Source organism: Pan paniscus, chromosome 19 (assembly GCF_029289425.2).
Source record: "Pan paniscus chromosome 19, NHGRI_mPanPan1-v2.0_pri, whole genome shotgun sequence".
Classification (NCBI taxonomy): Eukaryota; Metazoa; Chordata; class Mammalia; order Primates; family Hominidae; genus Pan; species Pan paniscus.
The window spans coordinates 32,147,926-32,171,110 of record NC_073268.2 but is presented as its reverse complement, the minus strand read 5'-3'; the positions used below and the strand labels follow the sequence as shown (position 1 = coordinate 32,171,110).

General features: G+C 50.0%; 1 protein-coding gene across 6 annotated transcripts in view; it reads left to right on the top strand.

Moving 5' to 3' along the window:
- Window positions 1–23,185, top strand: part of RHBDL3 (rhomboid like 3) — a 58,970-nt gene that overhangs the window by 20,354 nt on the left and 15,431 nt on the right. For 4 of the 6 annotated variants that reach the window (XM_034942123.4, XM_008971291.5, XM_008971290.5 and 1 more), the window contains 4 exons: window positions 2,631–2,855; window positions 8,163–8,311; window positions 11,946–12,058; window positions 18,807–18,907. In XM_034942123.4, coding sequence (XP_034798014.1) covers window positions 2,631–2,855; window positions 8,163–8,311; window positions 11,946–12,058; window positions 18,807–18,907 — 588 coding nt within the window. Of the gene's footprint in view, window positions 1–2,067; window positions 2,209–2,630; window positions 2,856–8,162; window positions 8,312–11,945; window positions 12,059–18,806; window positions 18,908–23,185 lie in introns of those variants that run through there. The other 2 variants (XM_034942124.3, XM_034942125.3) reach the window with 2 other exon arrangements.

The following is a 23,185-nucleotide window of genomic DNA, read 5'->3' as shown; positions in this document are numbered from 1 at the left end:
TGCCCAGGCTCATCCACAGCCACAGCCCCAGCACCTGTGTGTTTGCTGCAAGATGCCCTGCTAGGTCTTAGGGCACGTGGGGCCCAGGAGTGGCTTCTCTCCAGCCAGGGCTCAATGGAGCCTCTGTGTGAGCTCAGGACAGCAAGTTACTTGTTACTGCTGGGATTTCTGAGATTTCTCTGTTCAAATTCTGCACTGGATCTGTATGAGCAGGGCTGCCCTGGAGAGCAGACAAAGGGACTCACCAGAGGGGAAGCTCTGAGTAGGGCAGAGAGCTGAGGACCTGGAGCCTAGCAAACCCGGGTCCTGGTCTGGCTCTGCCTCTGCCACTCACTGGGAAAGAGCCTCTGAGCCTGCCTTTTCCCATTTGTAGAATAGATCCAAAGGATCCTCTCTTTAGGGTTGTTGCAAGGATCAAAAAAAGTATTTGAATATTTTTGATGTGTCTTAATGTTCTTCCACCAGGTAAACTCCTCTGCATCCTTTGTGAGCCTTTATCTGCTCAATCCAGGCAGAGTGAGTCAGCCTTTTTCAGAGCTCCCACAGTGCCTTGCCCAGGCCTCTCTCGTAGTACAGACCGCCACACTGCATTACAGCTGAGCAACCCGGGTAGTCGTGTATGAGTGTGCAGGTTGTATACTGTACAATGGTGCCTAGCTGAGAGATGATGGAGACTGAAATCTGGCCCGGACTTTGCCCACCAAGGCCTGGCATGGGTGCACCCATCCAGAAGAAGAGCTCCTTTATCTGATTGGCACAACAGCTCCGTATGGGCTAGCATGGACTGTGGAGTCAGGCAGATCTGTATTTGAATCCTGACTCTGTGGTTTACTAAGTATGAGTACCTGGGGAAACTACTCACCCTCTCCAAGCTTCAGTCCCCATATTTGTAATGTCAGAATAATACGGGGTGCCAAATAACTATGATGGCACCCTTTTTTACTGTTTTTACACTTCTGTCTCCCCTTGTAAGCTCCATGAGGCCTGGGACCATGGTCATGGACTGTGCCCAGCACAGCACTGGGCATGTGAGGGACGCAGGTGGATGGTGAGTGTGTATTCCTGCTGAGCCAGCTCCCACCACGGGTGCTGTGCACACCCCTGTGCAGGTGCATCCTCAGGGACTGGGAGAGAGACAGGTGAGAGTGGCCACAAAATAATCTGACATCATGATCCTGTCTTGGGCTCACAATGTGCACCAGGCGCCTAACCCTGGCCTACATTTACAGAGCTCCTGGGCCATTGAGAAGAACTAGGTCCAAGCTTTGTAGGCATGGAGAGAATGGGGATAGAGAATGGTTGGAAAAGGTTCATCTGGGATGGCCTGCTGGAGGGGGCGAGCTTTAAGCTAGATTTTGACTATGAGACAACAGAGCTCAGGAATGTGAGGTGGGGGGACTCTATAGATGGAAGTTCACACCACCTGGCCTGGTCTGAACCTAGATCCTCCCCAGCCATCTGCCCGCTGACAGGGCCTACAACCCCTGTGCCGTGGTCTGGCCTGGTTCACCTCACCAGCCCACTGGGCTCCTGCCTTCGGGTTTAGCCTGATGTCTACTGCTGGGCCTAGAGTCCCAGGAATACACTGATAATCCCCACACCAGCAAACATAGGGACAGCTGAGGTGTGGGCTTGGGAGAGCCATATCTCTAGGACTTCTCCCCATAAGAAGGGTCTACAGTTGGCCGTGGAAGGCAGGTGGGAGGTAACGGAGGCCTTGGGAGGCCAGGAGTCAGCAAGGCCACCTCTGGTCTCTGAGTCAGGCTGACCACTGGGTGAGGCTGCCAGAGCTCTACCCAGTATGTGTCAGAGAAGCTTCAGGCCGCTGAGGATAGAGCTGGTCCCCAGGTGGAGCTCTGCAGCCAGTCCTTGGGCTTGCTGGGCATTCCAGGTCCTGTGAAGGCCCTCGGGAGTGGTGACCTTCCCCAGGCACAGCTTGGGTTTTGGCTCTGGGTGCCTCTCTGCAAACCCATCTAACCAAGGGCTGCCTGCCTCTTCCCAAGCTAGCGTGTCTGAGGGTGCTACCTCCTGCTCATCCTTTGATTCTCACTCAGACTTCACCTCCTCCAGGAAGCCTTCCTTGACCTCTGACCTCCCTGGGACTGGATTGGGCTCCCTCTTGTGTGCTCCCACAGCAACCATCACTCTGAACTGTGATTGCTGGTTACTAATCTGTCTTGAGCACCACCGTATCCCTCCCTGTGCCTGGTAATGAGCCTGACACTTAGTAGTTGCTCAGTAAATTGTGATGGATGGATGATGAGTGAGTAGATGAAGGAAGGTATAGTGAACACAAATACGGGCTCTGGAGCCTTACTGAGTGCGAACTTGATGGATTCCTAAAGCTCTCTGTGTCTCAGTTTCCTAATCCAATAGAATGGGGATGTTAATAGTCCTTATCTAACGGGAAGACTGGTGATCATCAAATGAGCCAAAAGACGTGAAGGGCTGAGAATAATAACCCCTGACACCTAACAAGACCTTGGTGAATGTTGCTTCTTATTAACTATTATAGGAGAAAGGGAAATGCGGGGTCAGGCCTGGTGCAAGGAACACGCTGGCTGGGAAGTGGGTGGGGAGCTCCGCGGGGCCCCAGCTCTGACCCTCTCCCCACTCCATTTCCTGCACAGATGAGCAACAAGCGTTCCAACAGCTTCCGCCAAGCCATCCTGCAGGGCAACCGCAGGCTAAGCAGCAAGGCCCTGCTGGAGGAGAAGGGGCTGAGCCTCTCGCAGCGACTTATCCGCCATGTGGCCTATGAGACCCTGCCCCGGGAAATTGACCGCAAGTGGTACTATGACAGCTACACCTGCTGCCCCCCACCCTGGTTCATGATCACAGTCACGCTGCTGGAGGCAAGGACAAGGGTGGGGAGGGGTTGCTCTGCCTTGGGGAGTGGCGGGTATGGGGAGAGGAGCCAAGAGGATGACACAGATCATGAGGGAAGAGGGACATTTCTTTTCCATCGAAGGGCAATGGTTGAGGATCAAATAATAGTTGTATTGTAAATCAGACTCTGTTGCGGTGCATACCAGTGTTGTAACCCTGGACTGCAAAGAGATATTCCAAAGATTATTACTTCAAACAATACTTACTGCAGCCAAATCCCCGTAGGACCACTACCCCCCACCCACCCCAAAACAACAGCAACAAAAACGATGTCATAAGTTCATTGACTTGGGAGATCTAGCCAGGCTAACTCATTAAAGCCAGTTTATTTAGTTCCTCCCTAGGTGGGTAATGTGGACCAGTCATTTGCTCCTTTTTCCCGCCTGAAAATCAGAAATAACCAGACCTGCCTTCCCTCTCCCAGGACACCTTTATTTAAAGTGAGAGAATGGCTACTGGTGCTTTCTGAACACAAAAGCATCACACAAACACATCTGGGAGGGAGTGTGAACAGGTAAATATGGGCTTAACATTTTTAAAGAACATTCTCCCCTTAGGGAATCCTCTGTGCCTATTGTTATGCTAAATTCTACTGCTTATGCAACAGAATCCAAAGGTACCCCTTGCTGTGTTGGTGCCCATGTGTGATAAAACTCAATTCTTTTGGCTCCTCCACTCAAGAACCTGTGCAGCCCACCCCAGCTGCAGCTCCTGAATGGATGCTTGGCTTCACTTTGGGATTTTATGATCTCCGCTGTTTCTCTTCCAAAGCCACGGGCCTAATTACCGCCTCTGCATATGTTCTTGTAAAGTTCCTGCCTAATCAAACGGCAGGATCGTTAAGCTTCGCGGCATCCTTCTTTTTTTCTAAGTCAGAATATCTGGTCTGCAGGCCAGCATTCCCCTGTTTGTTGTTATGGCTTCATCCAAGTACATGTTGAAGTTGCGATTTTTCTGAGATATTCTTGGACTCGTTCTTCAAGCGCTTACTGTGCTGGTCTATTTATTAACTTCTATTTGAGGCCCAATAATAACGAGATGCCTTGGAAGCAGGATTTGCTGCCAGGCCACCCTCATGGTATTAGGTGGACAGAACGGCTCCTCAGAGAGCCCAGGAGAATACAGCTACCAGGGGCCTAAGCCATTCCCAGGCTGAGCCCAGAAGATTTTAACCCAACACTAATTATAGCTTCCTTCTCTAAGTGTGTGCCGGGCAGGGGGCTGGCTCTTTGTGTATAGTTTATCACTTTTAAACCTCCTGGCCACTCTGGAAGTCTAGGTATCGGTACCCATTTCCAGATAAAGAAACTGAGGGCCAGAGAATTCAGTTTGCCCAGGTTGATCAAGAGGAGCAATTTTGTGTCCAGATTGGTTCAGATGAACCTCAGCTATGTAAACCCGAACCACCAATCTAGAAGAAACTGGGAAGTGATCAAATAGCTGAAATAACGATCTCGAAGCCCCGGGGCTACAATGCCCAAGGCTTTTGTCTTCTATACAGTTCTGGTAACCTGGCTTTCGGATTTCATAATGAATAGAAAATAGGAGGGACATGGTGTAAAGCAACAAAGGGGTCCACTACCAGCAAGCAATAAGAAACAGTAGCCGACAGCCTGGCAGTGAAGGAAGTGACAAAAGAAAAGTTTAAAGCAGACCTGAATCTTAAAGAAATAAAAGAATTGGCTGAGTGCAGTGGTTCACACCTGTAATGCCAGCACTTTGGGAGGTCAGGGTGGGAGGATCTCTTGAGCCCAGGAATTCAAGACGAGTCTGGACAAAAAAGTGAGACTGTCTCTACAAAATATCAAAAAATTAGCCAGGCATGGTGGTACATGCCTGTGGTCCTAGCTACGTGGGAGGCTGTGGCAAGAGGATCGCTTCAGCCCAGGAGGTCAAGGCTGTAGTGAGCTGTGTCCATGCCACATCACTCCAGCCTGAGTGACAGAGCGAGACCCTGTCTCAAGAAAAAAAAAAAAAAAAAAAAAGGAAAAGAAATACAAGAATTTGGGGGATTGGCCGGACGTGGTGGCTCACACCTGTAATCCCAGCACTTTCAAAGGCCGAGGTGGGCGGATCACTTGAGGTTAGGAATTTAAGACCAGCCTGGCCAACATGGTGAAACCCTGTCTCTACTAAAAATATAAAAATTAGCCAGGCATGGTCGTGGGTGCCTGTAATCCCAGCTACTGGGGAGGCTGAGGCAGGAGAATTGCTTGAACCCGGGAGGCGGAGGTTGCAGTGAGCCAAGATCATGCCACTGCACTCCAGCCTGGGCGACAGAGCAAGACTCCGTCTCAAAAAAGAAAAAAAAAAGAATTTAGGACCTTGAGTGTATGAACAAAAACACTATCCTGGCCGGGCACAGTGGCTCACGCCTGTAATTCCAGCACCTTGGGAGGCCGAGGCGGGTGGGTCATTGAGGTCAGGATTTCAAGACCAGCCTGGGCAACATGGTAAAACCCCGTCTCTACTAAAAATACAAAAATTAGTCGTGTATCATGGTGGGTGCCTGTAATCCCAGCTACTCAGGAGGCTGAGACATAAGACTTGCCTGAACTCAGGAGGCAGAGGTTGCAGTGAGCCGAGACTGTGCCACTGCACTCCAGCCTGGGTGACAGAACAAGACTCTTATTTCAAAACAAAAACAAACAAAAAATGTCATCTTCCTGGGGTTGCTGGGGAAACAAATCACTCTTATGGCCCAGATCAATACCTGAGATATTCCTTTTTTTTTTTTTTTTTTTTTTAGACAGAGTCTCCCTCTGTCACCCAGGCTGGAATGCCGTGGCGCAATCTTGGCTCACTGCAACCTCCGCCGGCTGGATTCAAGCAATTCTCCTGCCTCAGCCTCCTGAGTAGCTGGGGTTACAGGTGCCTGCCACCACGCCCGGCTAATTTTCATATTTTTAGTAGAGACGGGGTTTCACCACATTGGTCAGTCTGGTCTCAAACTCCTGACCTTGTGATCTGCCCGCCTCGGCCTCCCAAAGTGCTGGGATTACAGGCGTGAGCCACTGTACCCAGCCCATACCTGAGATATTCTTAAACAGTTATGCATATGCCCTGATTAAGAACACAGGGACATAAATGATACATTTTAGAAGGAGTCCCAGAAAAAAAAAAGAGTTAAATACCCTTTTAGAGATTAAACAAGTATGCTTCAGTCACGTGTGCAAAATCAACTTCTGTGGAATGTTGGTGAGAATGTGGAGAAATTGGAGCCCTTGTGCACTGTTGGTGGGAAAGTAAAATGGTGCAGCTGCTATGGAAAACAGTCTGGCGTTGCCTCAAAAAATTAAACATAGAATTACCATATGATCCAGCAATTCCACTTCTGAATATATCCCAAAAGAATTGAAAGGGACTGGAAGAGATATTGATACACCCATATTCATAATAGCATTATTCACAATAGTCAAAAGGTAGAAGCAACCCAAGTGTCCATCGGTAGATGAATGGAGAAACAAAATGTGGTCTGTGTTTATAGTGGAGGGCAGGCGCGGTGGCTCACGCTGGTAATACCAGCACTTTGGGAGGCTGAAGAAGGTGGATCACCTGAGGTCGGGAGTTCGAGACAGCCTGGTTAACATGGTGAAATGCTGTCTCTACTAAAAATACAAAAATTAGCTGGGCATGGTGGCACACGTCTAATCCCAGCTACTTGGGAGGCTGAGGCAGGAGAATTGCTTGAACCCGGGAGGCAGAGGTTGCGGTGAGCTGAGATCACGCCACTGCACTCCAGCCTGGGCGACAGAGCGAGACTCCATCTCAAAAAAAAAAAAAAAAAAAAAAAGGAAGGGAAGGCTGGGTGCAGTGGCTCGTGCCTATAATCTCAGCACTTGAGGAGGCAGGAAGATCGCTTGAGCCCAGGAGTTCAAGACCAGCCAGGAGGTAGAAGTTGCAAGCTGAGACTGCCCCACTGCACTCTAGCCAGGGCAACAGAGTGAGATCCTGTCTCAAAAAAAAGGGGGATCATTCTGACACATGCTACACAACATGGATGAACCTTGAAAATATTATACCAAGTGAAATAAGCCAGACACAAAAAGACAAATACTGTATGATTCCACTTATATGAGGTAGCTAGAGTAGTCAAATTCATGGAGACAGAAAGTAGAATGGTGGTTGCCAGGGGCTGGAGGGAGGAGGGGGTAGGGCGTCATTGTTCGGTGGGTACAGAGTTTCAGTTTTGCAAATGAAGAGTTCTGTGGATGGATAGTAGTGATGGTAGCGCAGCAACATAAATGTCATTTAATGCCACTGAACTGATTAAGGCCGGGCGCAGTGGCTCATGCCTGTAATCCCAGCACTTTGGGAGGCCGAGGTGGGCAGGTCACATGAGGTTAGGAGTTCTAAACTGGCCTAGCCAACATGGTGAAACCCCATCTCTACTAAAAATTCAAAAATCAGCCAGGTGTGGTGGTGCACTCCTGTAATCCCAGATACTTGGGAGGCTGAGGTAGGATAATCGCTTGAACCCGGGAGGCGGAGGTTGCAGTGAGCCAAGACTATCATTGCACTCCAGCCTGGGCGACAGAGCAAGACCCTGTCTCAAAAAAAAAAAAAAACCCAAAAAACTGATTAAGATGGTAAATTTTATGTTTATTTCACTATAGTTATTTAAGAAATCAAGCTATGTGGAATTCGTCATCTCCCAAGTGGGTGTGTGAGTTATTACTGGAATTAAAGTTCAAAATCCTCCAAATCCTTTCTGCTTAGCACGGAGGAAGTGTGGACAAAGAGACCCCAGGACCATGTTGCGGCCATTTGACACAAAATAAGCAAACAGAAGTGGGTGAGGGGTGGTTAAAAGCTCAGCTGAGACAGGCACGGTGGCTCACGCCTGTAATTGTAGCACTTTGGGAGGCCAAGGCGGGTGGATCACCTGAGGTCAGGAGTTCGAGACCAGCTTGACCAACATGGAGAAACCCAGTCTCTACTAAAAAATACAAAATTAGCCAGGCGTGGTGGCACATGCCTGTAATCCCAGCTACTCAGGAGGCTGAGGCAGGAGAATCGCTTGAACCCAGGAGGTGGAGGTTGCCGTGAACCGAGATTGCGCCATTGCACTCCAGCCTGGACAACAAGAGCGAAACTCCATCTCAAAAAAAAAAAAAAAAAAAAACTCAGTTGGGCCCTGGCTGTGGGGTATCCCTCTTTCTCTGAGAAGGAAAGGTGGTAACTTCCTGTAGGGACTCCCAGTGCTAGTCAGCACAACAGGAAGTTTCCTGGGCAGTGTGCACCTAGTAACAGACTCTCTCTGTTCTGTCCAGGTTGCCTTTTTCCTCTACAATGGGGTGTCGCTAGGTCAATTTGTACTGCAGGTAACTCATCCACGTTACTTGAAGAACTCCCTGGTTTACCACCCACAGCTGCGAGCACAGGTTTGGCGGTACCTGACATACATCTTCATGCATGCAGGGTGAGTACCTGTCTTCTTTTGCTCTGTCAAAAGACCCTACAGAAAAATAAGTGGTCAAGATAGCCTGGATTGAAATATAGTTTTTAGTTTATTTTTATCTATTTGGACATAGGATTTGGGATGGCTGCTTGAAACTCATTTAATACCAAAATATACAAGTAAATTATTGAGAGTGAATGGGAAAGGGGAAAATATATAAGAAGGAAAATGCTAAAAGCCAGCAGTGAGAACAGCACACACATACACAGCATTTGATTCTATGTACTTGCTAGACGTGGCTTGAAAATTTATTCTAGGGCTTCCTAGTGGCTTCCTAGAGCTTTTGCTTTGGCCACTAGAGCAAAAAGGGACGTCAAGCCACCAGATTTATTGTCCATAACTGTGTGTGAGTGCCTCCCAGTGTGGTCTCCATATATAGAGAGGGTCTTCTTGAGGAACTCTGACGATAATTATAGTTTCTGTTTATAGAGCCCTGTAGCCTGTTTTGGGGCTGCAGCACAATCGGTTCTCACTGGTGCCTCCCACTTCATGATAAGGGCCTACCAGCTGGCCAGGTGACCACCCAGGTCCATATCCCTTGAAGAGCAGTCTGGACGCTTTTATATGGTAGAAGCACTTTGATGGGAGAGGAGAGACCCCAGACACCAGGCCTCTGTGGTGTCTTCTCTTCTGTAGCCTCTCCAGAGAAGTGAAGGAGCTCACAGTTAGCCTGGGGAAAACCGTGGGGGTGCCTGGCCCTGGAGTGGGAACTGGGAAGGGGGTCACTCTGGCCCCAATGACGCCATAATTCCCATTGCTCAGCAGAAAGACCCACAATGGCCAAGAGGGAGTTGTCCCATGAGCCTCCCTTCCCCTTAGCCTCTAAAGCAGGTGCAAGAGCTAATCCCAAATTGGCTGCACCTGCGGGGGAGGGTGCTTTCGGGTGAAGAGACCTGAATGAACGCCTCTGCTCAGGCCAAAGAGGACCATTGGTACATGCTGCTTACCTTGTCTGGCTTGCCCCAGGCTTCGATCTTACAGGGCTAAGGAGCAGCGGGATGGCTGTCATGCTTCACTCACATCCACTCATGAGCCAGGGGTGACAACAGACATGGGGGCTTCCCTGCCCAGGCATCCCAAGCCAGTGGCTGCACATGGGTTGGGACTGTCTGCCTTCTTTCCAGGACTGCCCCCTGACCTCTCTTGGTGCCTCAGGGTGAGGAAGGAGAATAGCCAAAGCCTCCTTGCTCCATCCTCTGCCTCCTGGAGCCAAAAGCAGTGAGCTGGGGGCATCTGAGCCCTGTCCCAGGAGCTTCCCAGGGGATGTCAGCTCAATTTAAATGAGACAGTGGGTGTTAAAGTGCTGTATAAAGTTGGAAGCACCCGATTGATTTAGTAATAGTCATGTTACAGTCTTTTCTGGTCACATGCACACAGCTAGATGCCCCACAATTTTAGCAGCAAGATGTAGTCACAGGTAGTATAGGGAGGAAGGCGTTCACAGGGTCAGAAAACCTGGGGTCCAGCCGGGCGCGGTGGCTCACACCTGTAATCCCAGCACTTTGGGGGGCCAAGGCAGGCGGATCATGAGGTCAGGAGATCAAGACCATCCTGGCTAACATGGTGAAACCCCATCTCTACTGAAAAATACAAAAAAATTAGCCAGGCCTGGTGGCAGGCGCCTGTAGTCCCACCTACTCGGGAGGCTGAGGCAGGAGAATGGCATGAACCCAGGAGGCGGAGCTTGCAGTGAGCCGAGATCACACCACCGCATGGATGGTGTGAGAGAGACTGCCTGGATGACAGAGACTCCATCTCAAAAAACAAACAACAAAAAAAAAAAACAGAAAACCTGGGATCCCATATCCTAGTCCTGAGGGTTTTGGAGCAGAATAGGTCTCTTTTTTTTTTTTTTTTTTTTTTTTTTGAGATGGAGTCTCGTTGTGTCACCCAGGCTGGAGTGCAGTGGTGCGATCTTGGCTCACTGCAGCCACCACCTCCTGGGTTCAAGCGATTCTCCTTCCTCAGCCCCCTGAGTAGCTGGGACTACAGGTGCATGCCACCACTCCCAGCTTATTTTTGTATTTTTAGTAGAGATAGGGTTTCACCATATTGGCCAGGTTGGTCTTGAACTCCTGACGTTGTAATCCGCCCACCTCAGCCTCCCAAAGTGCCGGGATTACAGGCTTGAGCCACCGCACCTGGCCTAGGTCTCTTCTTATACCAGTAAAGAGAAACCTGTCTTATGAGACTTTAAGGGAAAGCTTTGAATTATTAAGTTATAAGATGTATATTTAATGCCTGCACTTGTTTTGAGAACATATTTTTCTTTAAACACCCGTAGCTCTTTTTTATTTTATTTTATTTTATTTTATTTTATTTTATTTTATTTTATTTTATTTTTTGAGAAGGAATCTCGCTCTTTTGCCCAGGCTGGAGTGCAATGGTGCGATCTCGGCTCACTGCAACCTCCACCTCCCAGGTTCAAGCTATTCTCCTGCCTCAGCTTCCCGAGTAGCTGGGATTACAGGCACCTGCCAGCCTCAGCTTCCCTAGTAGCTGGGAGTACAGGCACCTGCCACCATGCCTAATTTTCATATTTTTAGTAAAGACGGGGTTTCACCACGCTGGCCAGGCTGGTCTTGAACTCCTGACCTCAGGTGATCCACCTGTCTGGGCCTCCCGCAGTGCTAGGATTACAGGCATGAGCCACCACGCCCGGCTAACATCCATAGCTCTTACAAATAGAGCCAGAACATGGCCAGGCGCAGTGGCTCATGCCTGTAATCCCAAAACTTTGGGAGACCGAGGCGAGTGGATCACTTGAGGTCAGGAGTTCAAGACCAGCCTGCCTAACATGGTGAAACCCCATCTCTACTAAAAATACAAAAATTAGCTGGGCATGGTGGCCTGTAATCCCAACTACTTGGGAGGCTGAGACAGGAGAATCGCTTGAACCCAGGAGGCAGAGGTTGCAGTGAGCTGAGATCATGCCACTGCATTCCAGCCTAGTTGACAGAGCAACACTCCATCTCAAAAAACAAAACAAAACAAAAACAAACAAACAAAAAACAAAGAGAGCCAGAATGACCACATGGCCCAGTGAATGGAGCAGGTCAGGCAGATTGGAGACCTGAACTGTCGTGTCAGCGTGGCCACTAACTGTGGCTGGTCACTATCTCTGAGACTTGGTTTTTCACATGTTAACTGATGGAGTTGCTGGATCTTTTTTTTTTTTTTTTTTTAGAGATGGGATCTCACTATGTTGCCTAGGCTGATCTTGAACTCCTGGGTTCAAGTGGTCCTCCCACCCTGGCCTCTCAAAGTGTTGGGCTTACAGGTGTGGGCCACTGCGCCCAGCCTAGTTGCTGGATCTTGACTGTGGTTAGTCTGTCTCACTGTGCCAAGTGAAATGCTGCCAGTCACCGCCCAGGCCTTGCACATGTGTTCCTGTCCCATCTGGAAGGAACACTCTTTCCAAGATGGTCTGTCTGAATTGTCATTCCTTCCCCTAGACCATGAGCTCCTCGCAGACAGAGGTGGTCTTGTTCATTGCTGGATCCCTGGCATCTTGGGGGATGCAGGTGTTTGTTGAATGAATGAATGAATGAATGAATGAATAGATGAATGAGTGAGTGTGGTCTCTCTGTCACAGGATAGAACACCTGGGACTCAATGTGGTGCTGCAGCTGCTGGTGGGGGTGCCCCTGGAGATGGTGCATGGAGCCACCCGAATTGGGCTTGTCTACGTGGCCGGTGTTGTGGCAGGTAGGCAGGTAGGCCCCGTGTCCACAAAGGCACACTGCCCCAGGGTGGGGTGGGAGACCCTGTGGGGCGGGGCAAGCCCCAGGTTTCCAGGACACACAGAAGATCCTCATCTCCAAGGCTCCTGACTTAACCAGGCTGTCCTCCAGGCACACCCACCTCCCTATGAGGCTGGAGAGCGGACTGCTGCCCATAGAGGGAGGTGTGTGGCAGGACGGGGGAGGAGAGCACTGGATTTGGGACAGGCTGGACAACCGACTCTCGGTCTCACACCACCATGTGGTAGCTCTCTGAGCTTGGGGAAATTTCCTAACCTCTTTTGGCCATGTTAAGCTTTAAGAGGGAACTAATGAGATCTGCCTGTAGGGTTGCCAGGAGGGCAGAGTGAGTGAGGCAACAGATGGAACAACAGTGCTCCAAAAACTGCAAGGGCACAGTGAGATCCCCACAGGGGAATCAAAGGGGTGAGTGGAGCCAGGTACCACCCTGGCCACGTAGCACCTGTCCCCAAAAAGAGAGCTGGCTGCTACCCAGACCAACCGCAGTCCCCTTGCCTGACCCACTGCTGACAGGGAGTCTGACCTAAGAGGCAGTGAGCCCTGGCTCCATCTGAAGGCATCTGGGCCTCCAGCTGACTGGGCACACGTGTGGCCAGTGATCATCCTTCATGGATAGTGGCCAGAGTGACTCCCAGTGAGCCTTCCACCTTCTGCCCCCTCCCCAGTGGGAGGTGAGGTGGGTGAAGTTAGCTGGGGAGAGCACGGATTTCTGCAGGAAGCGTCTGCCAGCCAGGCCTCTGAACATGAGGATCTCCCTCGTGATGTCTCCAACTTTATTGCCGGCTGTTTTTTTTTTTTTTTTTTTTTTAACAAGGTTTGCCGCCTCAGCTCTTCAGCTTGACAGCTGTGCCCAAGGGAGCTTTGTGTGTATGTTTAAGTAAGATCTTAATCCTTTCTGAGTGGTATTAAAGTTGTCATCAGGAGAGCCGGGCAACGTCAGCCTTGTAAACAACAGGCAGGCAGGGACCCTGGGAGTAACTGAAGTGGTTTCAGAAATCAAAGAGGAAGGGTCCCACCCCACCCACACGAGGCTGGTCTGCTAGTGCATGAACCCTTGGCCTGGGAGATTCACCCTGCACCATCTCCTTTGTTCCTGTATGCGCTGAGGTTAAAATCGTTGGCCACCTTGGTCAGCACCCCTGCAAGCCCCTCCCAGAATCCAAGGCTCACCATGTCCTTGAATAAAGGGCTAATGAGCATCTCTAAGTGCCAGACTTGTTCAGCCACCCACACACCCCCTAATCCTGACATCTGAGGATTGATAGCCTCATTTTCCATACCTCAATACCCAGAGACCCAGATGTTAAATAGCAAGGAACAGGGAAGACATTAATAACATTTGCAGTTAGTATTCAATTAGATGGGAATGCCAATAACCTAGAAGACAAAAATAAGATTCAAACGGACTCAGACCTCACCCAAACCAGGTGACATGCAGTGGGGAGACAGTGTAGGTGTCACCTCCCCAGTGACACCAGTGCAGAGTGGGAAGATTCAAACAGAAGCAGAGCTCATCACCTGAATGTGAGCATGTAGGGCTGTATCATTGAGCACATGGCGTGCACTGTTCTGTCTGAGTCAGTGATTAAGACCAGAGGGCACTCTGGTCACCACACATGTCATTGATCTCCATGATTGAGTTGATTGATCTGTCTCTGCTGTCTACCCTTTCCTGTCCTCCCAAGCTTTCCTCTGAGAGGTGAGCCGGTTTACAGCCAGCCAGCCCTAGATTGGACGGGTGGCACTTATCAGTGTCTACCATATGCAGGCCGTAATTCATCCACACAGCAACGCTACGAGGTGGGCACTGTTGCTCTCCCCCAGCACAGATATGGAAACCAAGGCTTAGATGGCTAAGTGGCTCGCCCAAGAAGACACAGCTAGAAAGTGGTGGAGCTGGGCAGGGTCTGACCCCCAAGGCTGTGATCTCAACCACTATAATAGTATGACGAGAACCAAAAGGTGGTCCTTGTCCTTTTTGCAATTAATTTATTGTCAGAAACCAAGGCAGACCAGGTGCAGTAGCTCACACCTGTAATCCCAACACTTTGGGAGGTCAAGGCAGGAAGATCGCTTGAGCCCAAGAGTTCCAGGCCAAGCTGAGCAACATAGGGAGACCCTGTCTCTACAAAAAGTTTTTAAAAAATTAGGCGGGCATGGTGGTGTAGGCCTGTAGTCCCAGCTACTTGGGAGGCTGATGCAGGAGGATCGCTTGAGCCCAGAAGTGCAAGGCTGCAGTGAGCTGTGATAACACCACTGCACTCCAGCCTGGGTGACAGAGCAAGACCCTGTCTCAAAAAAGAAAAAAAGAAAAAAACCAAAGGAGACCTTAATAGATGTCTGGCAGCCTTACTCTCTAATTCCTTCCCAGTGAAAGTGTTTCCAACCCACACTTTGTAATGAGGATAGCTAACCTCTATGGGGCGTATACATGCTCCAGGCATATGATGAGGGGTTTGCGGATGATCGTGGATGCTATGCTCATCACTGCTGTCCTATATGGTGGGTACTACCACTCCCATTTTACAGGCAGCCCAGGGAGGTGAAATGACTTGCAGATTTGCTTACCTGAAAAGTACTAGAACTAGGGAGGAGCCCTTCCCAAGCCCTGTGCTTCTTTCCTTTTTTTTTTTTTTTAATTTTGAGACGGAGTCTCACTGTGTCACCCAGGCTGGAGTGCGGTGGCATGATCTCGGCTCACTGCAACCTCCGCCTCTTGCGTTCAAGCAATTCTCTGCCTCAGCCTCCTGAATAGCTGGGATTGCAGGTGCCCACCACCGCGCCCGGCTAATTTTTTTGTATTTTTAGTAGAGACGGGGTTTCACCATCTTGGCCAGGTTAGTATTGAACTCCTGACCTCATGATCCACCCGCCTCGGCCTCCCAAAGCGCTGGGATTACAGGCGTGAGCCACTGCGCCTGGCAGCCCCCTGTGCTTCTTTCTAACCAATGCTTGAGGCCAATGTGAAAATCACTTATGGCTAGCAATTATATGGCACACAATGTAGGTATTTTAAAAACCAGTATCTTGGGCCGGGCACCTGTAATCCCAGCTACTCGGGAAGCTGAGGCAGGAGAATTGTTTGAACCCAGGAGGCGGTGGTTGCAGTGAGCAGAAATCTCATCATTGCACCCCAGCCTGGGCAACAAGAGCGAAACTCCGTCTCAAAAAAAAAAAGGAAAGATACGTAAATAAAGTTACATTACTTAAAGATAAATGTTCTGCCAATTTTTATTTGGATTTTTTTTAAGGCCAAAGAAGATGTTGAAGAACACCTGCTTTAAAATTTTCTGGGCTAAAATTATCACGGCTGTACCTTATGGCAAAGTTGCCAGTTTATCTGTGTGCTGGCATGACCTCAGAATTTTGGGGTGCAGGATACAGAATTTGTAATCCTGATGAGAACTAAGGCCCATGGTTTGCCTCTGTGCAGAGGTGTGGCATGTCACTCCAGTTTGCCATTCTCTCCTAGTCCTCTGCCTCCATGACCTCTGTGGAATTCATACTGGTCTTATCTGCCTGTACCTGTTAGGATTGTTCAGAGCTCTGGAGGGGATTCCTCCCTGGCCCACACTTCCTGCCCGGGGAGGGCCTTTATTACTGTGTTTATGTGTACACAGCCCCATGTTTGTCTTTGGTCTCTCCCAGTTGCTCTAGTCCAGGCCTCACCTGCAGTCACTTGAAAGTCTGCTTTTTTTAGTTTTTTGGAGTTTTTTTTGAGATGAAGTCTTGCTCTGTCATCCAGGCTGGAGTGTAGTGGCACGATCTCGGCTCACTGCAACCTCTGCCTCCCAGGTTCAAGCGATTCTTGTGCCTCAGCATTCCGAGTAGCTGGGGGGCTATATGCATGCGCCACCATGTCCAGCTAATTTTTGTATATATATATATATATTTTTTTTTTAGTAGCAATGGGGTTTCACCATGTTGGCTAGATTGGTCTCGAACTCCTGACCTCAGGTGATCTGCCTGCCTCAGCCTCCCAAAGTGCTGGGATTACATAAGGGGTGAGCCACCCCACCTGGCCCAAAAGTCTTTATATCACCAATGGGGGGGCAGGTGGATTCAGGCCGTTACCTTTGAGGTTCCAGAATCGGGACCCGAGCCGCGGCCCCTGGATCTTAGGCCAAGACTCAGGTCACTGAATTTCTGATCTGGAAGGAACCAGGGAGGTCCCCTCCAGCACTGGCAAACTGTTCTCTAGGCCTCATCCCCACTTAGCCAGAGCTGCTGCCTGTGTTCTGCTCCATGGGTTAGGGCGTCCCTGAAAAGTTTCCTTTGAAGAGAGTTTTGCTGCTCAAAAGTCAGAAAGCCTTAGACCTCATTTTATAGACATGAAAGAAAACCGAAGCCCAAAGAATTCAGGGACTGTGCCCAAGGTCACAACAGCTAGCTGGCCAGGCCCCTTCCATACTCCTGCCACAATCCCACGCTGACCCCTGACCCTAGGGTCAGGACTCCGAGCCATGGATAGGGTGAGGGAAAGGTCAGTGTGTGCCAGCTTGACCCTCGCAGGGGCCCATCCCTGCCTGGGGCTGCCCTGGGGCGGCTCTGCCTTGGTGGACCGTGCTGGGGCAGGGGCGAGGGAGTGGACTCTGGGCCAGTTTGTACAGACCTGCTCTGAGAAGAGAAGCCAGCCTAGGGAGGCTGGGGCTTCCTGTGTCCAAAAGGTAATTAATGAGGAGCAGCTTGGGCAGCCAGCCCTCATTGCAGCCCTGCAATGCAGCCTTCGAAGACAGCCCCACCAGGAGAGCGTGGGAAACCTTTGTCATGCGGATCCTGCTGCCTGTTTGTTTGCCACCCTGGGATTTTTCTTTCCTGTTATATATGGCTGACCCTGTGGCTAAGCAGTAAAAAAAGCAAAAGCAAAAGAAAGTTATCTGACAATAGATCAATACCTAATTAAAGCCAGAGGGAAGGCATGAAAGATTTATAGTTGCCCTGGGAGGGGAGGAGGACTTGGGAGTCCTCAGTTCATGACAGGTTTTTTTTGTTTTTGTTTTTGTTTTTGAGAGATTACATCCCCCTTGAGACCAAGAATTGGTTGTGGGGACTCTCTTTCTTGAAGGAGCTCAGTGAGTAGGGGAGGCCTTGATGGAGGTGGGGGCAGGGGAGGTGGAGGAGTTTATCAGGGGGCTCTGCTGCCAGGTCCTTGGGTGCTCTGGTTGCTGGGCTGGGCCCAGCCTCCTCCTAAGTCCGTGGATCTTGCACCCTATACAGCCTGCAGAATTTGGCTTTCTGCCTGTCCCTCCTTTCTCCAGCAGCTAATTGGCTCTTGAGCCCCTGGGCATTTTCCAGTGGTAATTTCTGCACACTCACCCAGGCCAGCCACCTCTCATCCTCTGAGCCCTGGGCTCTACCTCCTAGTTATTTTTAGTCTCCCATGTCCTCCCTTGGAAGCCAAAGCATTGATCACACTTAAATGAGACCAGAACAATAAATTTCCCCTCTTTTCTTTGTTCAGCTTCCCTCCCAGGACAAAAGTTTGTCATCCCCCAGACCAAGCCTCGCATACCCTTCCTTTCCCCCAGAGGGTATGACATCATCTCTCTCTCTTCCCCATGACTTTTCAAGGACATGTTTCCTCCAAAGGAGCCCCACTGGAGAGATGCTGTTGGCCTTTTGTGATTTAGCTGGGCTGGAGGAAGGGTGGACGTAACCCTAAGCAGTTTTCTAGATGCTGTTGAACAGAGGGAGAGATGGAAGAAGGTAGAGGTTAACCTCTGGGCCAGTTTGGGGCGTGGCTGCTAGAGAGGCCAAGAGTGCAGGCTTTGGTCAAGAACACGGGTGGGTTTTGCATCAGGCAGACCCAGATGCAAATCCTGGTTCCGGCACTTCCTACCAGGAGACTCTGGGCTTAGTCTCCTCATCTCAGGAATGGGGCTACTGGCGCCTGCCTCAGAGGGCTGTCTTGAGGATTGAAGGGAAGAAAGTCTGTAAAATGTTTGCTTGGTATCCGTGTCACCTAGGTGGCCGCTGTTTCTTCAATAACTACTGCTACTATTTTTGTTATGGTTCCAGAACCCTGACATAGCACCATGTCAGGCAGACATTGGATTGAGAGGCAGATAATCCAGGTAGAAGTCTGAATTTTACTTTGGGCAGGACACTTCCCTCTTTGAGTCAAAGAATCAAATGGTTCTTTCAGCCAGAAATTAATCCTCTAAGAAATGCACTGGAGGCAGGGCTCTGTGGCTCACACCTGTAACCCCAGAACTTTGGGAGGCTGAGGCAAGAGGATTGCTTGAGTCCAGGAATTTGAGACCAGCCTGGGCAACATAGTAAGACTCTGTCTCTACTAAGAAAAATACAAAAATTAGCTGGGCATTGTGGCGCATGACTGTAGTTCCAGCTACTTGGGAAGCTGGGGCAGGAGGATCACTTGAGCCCGGGGGTCAAGGCTGTAGTGAGCTGATCGTGCCACTGCACTCCAGCCTAAGTGACAGAGTTAGACCTTGTCTCAAAAAGAAAGAAAGAAAGAAAAGGAAAGGAAGGAAGGGAGGGAGGGAGGGAGAGGGAGGGGAGGGGAGGGGAGGGGAGGGGAAGCTCCCTGGCAACATGGACTCAAAGGAGGAAGAGGTGGAGCGTCTTGCTCTGGAGTCTTAGCACGGAGCCTGCAGAATCCAAGGCCTGGGGCTGGGTTGGGTGAGCCGAGTCCCGCACTCCTGAGAATTCTCGCTGTCTTTCTGTACTAGGGTCCTTGGCAGTGTCTGTGGCTGACATGACCGCTCCAGTCGTGGGCTCTTCTGGAGGGGTGTATGCTCTCGTCTCTGCCCATCTGGCCAACATTGTCATGGTGAGCACCTCCCGTTCTCAATGTGTCTTTCTGGCCCTGTCCTCTGCCATCACTGGGCCTGAGTATTAATCCACTGGAGCTGGCTCAGCAAAAACCAGGCAGACCTGACCTGGAGCAGAGTTCTCACACACTCCTCACCCTCTGCAGGCCCATTTCAAATGAGCGCCTTCCAGATGCGATTCCTATTTTCTCCAGTCACGGCTTGGCCTAGGACCATGCCCATCTGCCCCTTCTGCCTCTTTCCCATTCACCAACGTTAAAGAGTTAACATTTGGTACCATCCTGGCTAACGCGGTGAAACCCCGTCTCTACTAAAAATACAAAAAATTAGCCAGGCGTGGTGGCATGCGCCTGTAGTCCCAGCTACTCGGGAGGTTGAGGCAGGAGAATGGCGCGAACCCAGGAGGTGGAGCTTGCAGTGAGCCGAGATCGCGCCACTGCACTCCAGCCTGGGGGAGAGAGTGAGATTCTCTCTCAAAAAAAAAAAAATTTGGTCACTAGCATATATGGCCATTGGAATTGCTTATTTATCATAGATTGTTAAAAATACAAGGGCTTTAGAGATTATCTCATCAAAATTCTCAAATAGGAAAGGAGGCTGTGAGAGGTTAAGTGACTTGTCCAAAGTCACAGTCAAGTTTGTGGCAAAATGAGGGCTTAAACCCGTATCTCCTGACAACCATTCAAGAGTCATTTCCCGGCCAGGCACAGTGGCTCATGCCTGTAATCCCAGCACTTTGGGAGGCCGAGGCAGGCGGATCATGAGGTCAAGAGATCGAGACCATCCTGGCCAACATGGTGAAACCCCATCTCTACTAAAAAAATACCAAAATTAGCTGGGCGTGGTGGCACGCTCCTGTAGTCCCAGCTACTTGGGAGGCTGAGGCAAGAGAATTGCTTGAACCCGGGAGGCAGAGGTTGCAGTGAGCCGAGATCGCACCACTGCACTCCAGCCTGGGTGACAGAGCGAGACTCCGTCTCAAAAAAAACAGTTGTTCCCCTATCCCAGTCTGTCATAGGAGGGGGGCACCACTCCATTTCTCACCCTCTGCCTTTTCCTGAAAGGTAGTACAGTGTGATAGTGAAGAACATGGTCTTTGGAGCCAGTCAGCCTAGGTCTAAATCCCTGCTACACTCTGGGCAAATTACTTAACTGCTTTGCACCTCACTTTCTACATCTGTGAAATGGAATGGGAGCTGGGCACAGTGGCTCAGGACTGTAATCCCAGCACTTTGAGGGGCTGAGGTGGGCAGATTGCATTGAGTTCAGGAGTTCAAGACCAGCCCAGGCAACATGGCGAAACTCCATCTCTATAAAAAATACAAAAATTAGCTGGGCACGGTGGTGCATGGCTATAGTCCCAGCTACTCCAGAGGCTGTGGCTGGAGAATCGGTTGAGCCTGGGAAGCAGAGGTTACAGTGAGCAGAGATTGCACCACTGCACACCAGCCTGGGAAACAGAGTGAGACCCTGTCTCAATTTAAAGAAAAGAAAAGAAAAGAAATGGAATGATATACAGTAAATGAAATAAAGTGCAAATAACCACCTATATAAATGTAAATTTAATTTCCTTCTCCTGACAGAAGAGGCCAGGATGGGGTCAGACTAGACAAAGCCTTGAAGGCCAGAAATTGGGATCTGATAGTCTTAGAGGATATCAAAATCCTTTTTTTGGAGGCGGTCTGAAGTCTGAAGGCTGATGGAGGAGTCAGTGGCTAACCCTGCCCGATCCCTCTGCTGGCCTGGGAGCCTCTGGGTCTTACTTGTCTATTTCCCAGTACCTGGCATATGGCTGGGAGCATGGTAGATGGTGCCCACTAGATTTTAGTGAATGAAGGAAGGAAGGCATAGCTTTTCTTTGGGGTCCTCCTGTTCTCACCCACTCCTCCATCAGTGTCTTCACCCACGTGGCAGATGTTTGAATGCTCAATGATCACAGTGCACAGGGCTTGGCGTTCCTGAATTATCCCATGTTTTTCTTCCTTATCAATCTCTCTGTCACCCACCCTGCTCCCAACCCTGTCCCTTTTGTTCTCATCAAAATGCCCATTGTACATTGAGCAAGAGAAGAAAGAGCACAAGAGGGAGGGGAAAAGAAAGGAAGAGAGGGGGAGAGGTAGACAGACACTGAGTACCTGCCTATACTTGCTACTGGCCTGAATTTTGGCACCTTCAGGTGAGTGCTCAGAGAGAGGCTGCGGGTGTTGGGAAACGTGGAACGGTGAGCCTCTCAGTGTGTGTGTGCAGGTGTGTTTGCACATGCACACACTTCAGTTTGTTGAAAACCTGAGTGCATGGGCTGCCTCCCATGGCCTTTTTAAATGGGTCATTCTGTATCAGTGCCACATCTTTCCCCAGACACAGCTTTTCCTCTGAATTCTGCCTCCTCCACTCCCCCCTCCCCCTGCCCCAATTCCTTTCAGTAGGGGAAGGAAATGCTAACCTCCTCCCTCCCATTCCGCCCAAGACTTGTATGTGTGTAGGGGTGATGAACAAGCTCAACTGAAAGAGAACACAGGGAGGAAGAAGCACGCTGGCGTTCATAACGATGCCCTGTTCCCACCCTCTTCCCCACCTCATGGGAAACAGCTCTGATGGCCCAGAAGTTCCCATGGTGAAGGCAGACCACTGAAGGACCATGGAGTAGGGCATGTTTGTCGAGAGAGGTGTGAGAGCAGTTTTGTTCCAGTTGATGCTTCTCTCTGTCAAGTAGCCCATGGCCTGCCGCTGTGGAGATGAGCAGCCTCATCTGAGAGCCCCGTGCCTTCCAGAAGCAAACGGCTTTCCTTGGCCAACTGGGAGCTGTGCAGTCCCCAGAGCATGACACATGGGGAGCCCTTCTCCAGGAGGTTGTGTGGGTTGGGCGCGCTGGCTCACACCTGTAATCCCAGCACTTTGGGAGGTCAACACAGGCAGATCACTTAAGCCCAGGAGTTCAAGACCAGCCTGGGCAACATCTCTACCCATCTCTACCAAAAATACAAAAAATTATCCTGGTGTGGTGTCATGCACCTGTGGTTCCAGCTACTCTGGAGGCTGGCTGAGATCACCTGAGCCAGAGAGGCAGCGGGCAGTGAGCTGAGATTGCATCACTGCACTCCAGCCAGGGCAACAGAGTGAAGCCCTGTCTCAAAAAAAAGAAAGAAAGAAAGTTATGTGGTGTTTATTGACAATGAAAGAAAACTCATCGTCTCATTAAAAAGGCTGGTTTCTCTTTGTCAAGAGGCTACCTTTACTCAAATTAGTTCAGTGCTAAGCAGTTCAGAGATGCGTTGGGTCGACCCATATGAAATGGCCCTTTCTGGCTGGGCACAGTGGCTCACGCCTGTAATCCCAGCACTTTGGGAGGCCAAGGCGGGTGGATCACGAGGTCAGGAGTTCAAGACCAGCCTGACCAACATGGTGAAACCCCGTTTCTACTAAAAACACCAAAATTAGCCAGGTATGGTGGTACGTGCCTATAATCCCAGCTACTCAGGAAGCTGAGGCAGTAGAATCACTTGAACCTAGGAGGCAGAGGTTGCAGTGAGCCGAGATCACACCATTGCACTCTAGCCTGGGTGACAGAGAGAGAGACCCTGTCTCAAAAAAAAAATTGCCCTTTCTATGGGCCACCAGCATTTGAATATTGGCAAATTCATATGGTTCTACCTAATAGATATACTATTGTTTTCAGCTTCAAAATGAAGGTTTGGAGAGTGAGTGTGTGTGTGTGTGTGTGTGTGTGTGTGAGAGAGATACACAGTAAAGTACCTCATCAGAACTAAAAGTAGAAAAAGCATGGACTTGGGCTGGGCGCGGTGGCTCATGCCTGTAATCCCGGCACTTTGGGAGGGCGAGGCAGGCGGATCAACTGAGGTTGGGAGTTTGCGACCAGCCTGACCAACATGGAGAAACCCCGTCTCTACTAAAAATACAAAATTAGCTGGGTGTGGTGGTGCATACCTGTAATCCCAGCTACTCGGGAGGCTGAGGCAGGAGAATTGTTTGAACCCAGGAGGTGGAGGTTGTGGTGAGCCGAGATCACGCCATTGCACTCCAACCTGGGCAACAAGAGCGAAACTCTGTCTCAAAAAAGGAAAGAAAAAGCATGGACTTGAGAGAAAATCCACATTTGAGTACCAATGTCACCATCTTAATAGCTATGAGTCTATTACTCAACTTCTTGGAGCCCCAGTTGTCTCATCTGTAATCCCATCTTCACAAAACAGTTGTTTGGGAGATGAGAAAATGGACAAAATATTTCAACAAAAGATCTGGAATGCAAAAAGCCCTAT